This window comes from Athene cunicularia (genome assembly GCF_003259725.1).
Source record: "Athene cunicularia isolate RWA chromosome 12 unlocalized genomic scaffold, athCun1 chr12_part1, whole genome shotgun sequence".
NCBI classification, from domain to species: domain Eukaryota; kingdom Metazoa; phylum Chordata; class Aves; order Strigiformes; family Strigidae; genus Athene; species Athene cunicularia.
In genome coordinates, this window is record NW_020799116.1 from 3,576,654 (window position 1) to 3,582,306 (window position 5,653).

Genomic DNA, 5,653 nt, shown 5'->3' on the forward strand with positions numbered 1-5,653 from the left:
GGGAGCCTTGCGGGAGCGGCCGGTGTGCCCCTGGCTTCCGCGGTCGGTTTTCTGTCGGCTCTGCCCCCCCGGCTCAGCCCTGGGAGGCGGGAGGGGAGCGGGGTCGCGCTGAGGGCGTGCGGAGGCAGGAGTGTCTCCAGTGTGCCTCTCCGTTAACCCCTTACCTGCTCTCCAGCTCACGTTGTGACTTGCTCCCAGTGAAGCTGGAGCTGTACGTTTTGTCTTAGCGTCAGTAGTCAGGTGGCTGCAGCATATTTAGCGTATAGAATCTGGGCTATCGATGCTTTCGCTGTGACGAGGTTTATAAAAGGAGAACTGTGGGAAGGGAACAGCTTCGTGGATGGGCAAGGCCACACTCCTGCTCTTACTCTGTGTATTGCTGCGTGCCTTTAAACAAGTCGCGGCACTGCTGGGGCCCTGTTTCTCCAGCTGTCGTGTGGAACTAAAAGTAGTTTCTATCTGAAGAGCTCTGAGAGGAAAGGTGCTGTGTGAAATCGAGTGGTGCTGTAGCTGAAATGCTCATCTGAGATTTGAGCGTAACTGTAGCACCTTTAATGATGTTGTGTGCTGGTAGTGAGTTCACTTGCTTTTAAACCACTATAAGAGCATAGGATGGTACTTACTTAATAACATTTTTTTTCATAGGTTGGAGCAGCTTTGCCCGTTGATGTCTTAACATATGAGGAAAAATCTCTGTCTGCCATATTAAGAGTTGTTAGCAGGTAAGGTACAGTAGGTACGCACTTCAGATACTCCCATGAAAAAGTATCTTATCTTTTCATAAGAAAACATAACTCTTAAGCTAAGAATGGTCTTTGAAGAATTAAGCCTAACTTACAGATGTCTGCATAGAGCATGCAGAAAATAAAAAAATCACAAAGATTTGGTAACCTACACATATCAGTATGCTATTCCTGCTTTAAAACAGAATGGTCTGACAGGAACTAAGCATCATTGAAATATGTGGGTTTAAAATCTCAGTAGTAAAGATGAGAATGGTTACTCTGTTTAAATGGTGAAGACAACTGCAGGTGATTTATTTAGCTTAAAGGCACAGAGAGAACAAGAACGGGGCCAGTAAAATGAACTTGGAAAGGTTACAGCATGTATCGCAGTCATTGCAGTAACCCTTCAGTGTTACTACTAAACTCATAGGTGAAATTGCCTGCTGTAATTTCAGTTACAGTTAAGGTTTCATTACTATGTAACTTTTTTTTTTTTTAAGATGTTTACGCAGCACGAAAATTGGGAAAAAGAAAATTTATTAATATATTTAATTTTCTTTTTACTTAGTGGCCTTGTCAAGCTGTGGAGCGCTCTAACACTGCTGGGCTTCTACCAGAACAGGAGGTGTGCCTTTCGAGTGCTGCAGGTAAAGCCCTGTGGGGGCTGGATGGCTTCCCCCACGTGTCACTTCTCTCTCTGAGTTGCTCTTTGTAGCCAAGTGCGCTGCCTTTTCATAGAAGGATGGTCTAGATGCAAAAATGACTTGGTTTGGGAGTGAAATGCTTTTCAGTGCAGGGGTGTAGACCTGCATTTAAGCAATTCTCATAATGAACCTTGTAAAATGTGACAGCAGCAGCTGTCTCATTGCTTTATGATTGCATTCCAGTGAGAAGTCCTGATCTCATTAATACATCTGTGAGAAAATAATTTCTGGAAAGTTTTGTTCTTGGCCCATATCTTCATCCAGTTTTTTATTTCCTCTACCCCATTTCTTCAGTCGTTGTTGACTGACCTCGTTTAAAAATTCATGCATGAACATGCACTTCCAGAGCTTATTTTTTTCCCAGAGGATGCTGCTTAATAAAATGAGTTTGAAGAATTCTTTGTCTCTGAAGCCATGGCTAAATGAAAATCTGCTTGGGTATAGCTTTAATTTTTTAACTTCTGTGTAAAAGGGCAATTTAAGTATTTTCAATGTTGAGTGCATTTGATGGTGGGGGGGTTTTAATGTTTTAGTTTGTTTCTTGCCTTTTTTTTTCTTCCCCCTCCCTCTCCACTAGACATCTCCATTTCTTCTCGCGTTATCTGGCAACAGCAGAGAACTAGTCTTGGACTGAATGCAGTTGTTGGTTTGGTTGTACGAAGCAGAAGTTTCTTGAGATGTTGCAGTCCTTCAGGTGTGGAATTTCTGGAGGGGATTTCCGACAAAGAGCCTTGACAAAGCTACCAGTTACCAGCTCACTACTTGGATGTCCTGTACCTCAGAGTTTACACATAAAAGTTGGAGACAAAGCCGAACTTACCAAAGCTTTTACGCAGAATGATGTTGTTACTTTTTCTGATTTAACAGGTGACACAAATCCTTTGCATTTAAATGAAGATTTTGCAAAGAAATCTAGATTTGGAAGAACTATTGTACATGGAGTTTTGATCAATGGACTTATTTCTGCAGTTCTGGGTACTAAAATGCCTGGTCAAGGTTGTGTGTTTCTTTCTCAGGAGATCCGATTTCCAGCTCCTTTGTATGTCGGCGAAGAAGCCGTAGCTTCAGCAGAAGTTAAACGCCTGATGGGTTCTATTGCACACATTGCAGTATCGTGTAAAGTCAGAGAAAGTGGGAAGACTGTTATGGAAGGGTCGGTGAAAGTCATGGTGTCAGACAGCGAGAGCTGTTGATCCTGCACTGCTTTACTATAAAGGCCAGAAACATACCCTTGGTTTTGACTCCGTCTTTTTACACAACTCACTTAATCCAGTAAATTTGCGACAAAAAAACCTTCAAAATGTGTCAAAGACAGTGCATGAACTTAATCTTGACAGAACTGCATTTATAGTTAGAGCTTTTCATTTTTCCCTGTGTACTGCCAAGATGAAACCAGCAGAACTGGGCGCTTACTGTGAGAAAAGCAGCACGTTTAGACAAGCCTTTGCTCTGCTACAGTGGGAGGTCTTCAGCAGCAGAGCTTACATTGAGGCAGTTCTCAGCAAAATCGCAGTCCACACTGGCTAAATTCAGTTAAAACTCCTTCCCTCTTTACAGAGTAGTTGTATTGCTAACAAGCACCGGAGGGAGGGGACAGTGCTGTGTGTTTAACAGGCAGGAGGTATTGACACACGTGTAGTGCAAGATCTGTTGTAATCTCCACGGCAGCGTGCTTGTCTGCATTTTCTGGCTAGTAAAGCCTTTGCTCTGCAGATAAGTAGTAGTTAGCCTTCACATAAACAAAATAAAATTTGCCCGGTTTAGTTGGAGATGTGGCACTCTCAGTACTTCCAAAGTCTTTAGATACCTTACAAAACCTGATTATAAACACACAAAGAAATTATCTTTAAAGATAAATGCCTCCCAGAAGCAGAGTGAAGGAGGCTTTTGAAAAGCTGTAGTGTCACCGCTTGTGCTCTTGGGGGCAAGACGAGCAGGGGCGGATGAGCTGAGTACTAACTGCCTGCTTTCGGCTCACTTTGCTGTGGGAACGTGCTTCCCTTTGCCTGCTGAAAGTACCTTGGTTGCTGGTAAAGCAGGCTTTTGGTAAATTCTTTAGTAAATCATCCAGGTTAAATTATTTTAGTACTGACATAAGATTATTATACACTAAGAAACTTTTTTCAGGAATGATGAGGACCCATCAGGACTAAAAGTACAGGCTGTCTTCAATCGGTGGCTCATCATCATTTTCTGGCAAAATAATCTGTTATCCCCCCACCTTCTCTGGAGCAGAAATGCATCCATAAATTGCCTTGGCTGCAGTTAACCTCAAAAGTTGTTTGCTACTAAAAGTTTGTCCTCAAACGGTGATGAAAGCTACTGGTAAAGCCGTTACGCTGTCTGGGTGTGATGTTTTGTTGTTAAACAACAAACCCCAGGTGTTAAGTTAAACTGGATCAGAGGGAGGGGTAACGTTTAAACTGTTCCACTCCACTGTGCCCTCTATTGTCAAAGCGTGGGTTTGGCCTGTTGGAAACACCGAACCGGTACTTAGTGGTACTCGGGAGAGCTTTCCTTATCTCTTTAGGAGATGATTCATTTCTTTTTTTCCCGGGGTCACTGCCTGATCACGGGCTTTTTGCTTTTGTTTCTCACAGCAGGCGCACTCCTTCCCTTGTTCACCTGCCTCTCTAGATGGGAAGTCGTCAGCTTGATGCCTGTTAAATCAAATGCAAGGGTGAGACGGTGGGTGAAGGGTTAGGGCAATTAAATCTGCGGCTGCCCCCCAGGGTAACTGCGGGAGGATTTGTTGGGAACGATCGCTGTGATTTAGCTGCTTAACCACAGTGCCCGGCCCACTTTCCTGTGAGTGTGGAGCTGCGAGACGAGGCTCTTTGAGGTGTACGACAGACTCGAGCTCTGCAGCCTTACAGCGAGATGAATTCCTGCGTGCGGTGTGACGAGACGAAACGCAGCCAAGCGCTCACCGGGCAGGAGGCTGCGAAGCGCTAAGTAACGCTGAAATAGTTTTCGACGCTGCTACAGCGAAAGGTTGTGGACCTCAATTTATCAACTTTAAAACTGTGTTTTGCAAAAGAAAACAAACAAACAAACAACAAACCCAAACCCTAAAAATCTACGGATTGAGCAGAAGATGCTGTTTGATTTTTTTAAGGATCTTTTCACAGAATCGTTTAGGTTGGAAAAGAGCTTGAAGATCATCCAGTCCAACCATTAACCCAACGCTGACCCTTCCCAACTCCCCCAGATCCCTCAGCGCTGGCTCAGCCCGACTCTTCAACCCCTCCAGGGATCCCGGGGACTCCCCCCTGCCCTGGGCAGCCCATTCCAACGCCTTTTAACTTAAAAAAAAAACCCAAACAAAACACAAACAAAACCCTCAGAAGGCGAAGAGCGGCGGGTGCGCCCGCCCTTTGCACCCCAACATACAAGCAGGCTGGCAGTGGGCTAGGGTTTGGGTCCCCAAAGCTCACCAGGCGCCTGGGACAGAGGAGCCTGGGCTCCCCGCAGGACAGAGAGGAAACCCCAAATCCAAACAGAGAAAACATCTTGAACTTAGAAGTTCCTTTGCAAATGGGGTCTTGCAAGTTGAGCCTCAACACAAGCATATCACATGGATGTTAATCTATTGCAGTGTTACCCTGTTCCTGGATAAACTTTTTTTTTTTTGAAAGAGGTAAGATTCTATAAAGTTCTTATGCTGAGGATGATATTTCATCATTTTGGCAAAGATACTTCTGTCCTTTCTGCTGTTTCTCTCCAAGGGATGTATTTCACACCAATCTTCAGATGAGCTACATGGATTCATGCTGGTGCTGCAATTGTGTTATCTCAACTCTCTGTTGACCAGTGAGATGCAAAGCCAAGCTGTCAGCCTCCCTCTGTGTACTTTTCAAATCTGTTTCAGGTGTGTGTGCTGCAAAAGAGGCTATGTGATTACACAGTGCCCTCCGTGTTTGTAACCTGTTACGGTGCTGGACAACACGCTCCACCAGGAACTGTATCAGGACCAACATAGTTTGTTTAAAGGGGAAGGGCAGGAGTGTCTCAGTGAAGGAACAGCTCAGCTAGCCCCTCTCCAAGAGCGTGTTTACTGTGGAGCGTTCAGTGTTCTTCTGAAGCTAGAAGTGAGCCGGTAGCACTCGGAAACACCATCTGTTCCCGCAGCTTCCAGGAGATTAATTTCAGACGTGAAGACTGCTTCCTGCTATCCTCAGTCAGAAAAGGCCAAGCTCAGGTTTCCCCAGGGCGGGTTTAGGG

General features: G+C 44.8%; 2 protein-coding genes across 2 annotated transcripts in view; both read left to right on the forward strand.

The window, feature by feature from the left end:
- RPP14 (ribonuclease P/MRP subunit p14) overlaps positions 1–2,734 on the forward strand; it is a 3,675-nt gene extending 941 nt beyond the window's left edge. Inside the window, exons 2-5 of the mRNA XM_026857547.1 lie at positions 78–124; positions 644–722; positions 1,294–1,372; positions 2,007–2,734. Coding sequence (XP_026713348.1) covers positions 78–124; positions 644–722; positions 1,294–1,372; positions 2,007–2,063 — 262 coding nt within the window. The 3' untranslated portion in view covers positions 2,064–2,734. The remainder of the gene's footprint in view (positions 1–77; positions 125–643; positions 723–1,293; positions 1,373–2,006) is intronic.
- Positions 2,076–2,734, forward strand: HTD2 (hydroxyacyl-thioester dehydratase type 2). The gene has a single exon (XM_026857824.1). The coding sequence runs from the start codon at positions 2,107–2,109 to the stop codon at positions 2,620–2,622; it is 516 nt and encodes a 171-aa protein (XP_026713625.1). The 5' UTR covers positions 2,076–2,106; the 3' UTR covers positions 2,623–2,734.
- Positions 2,735–5,653: the final 2,919 nt, after the last annotated feature.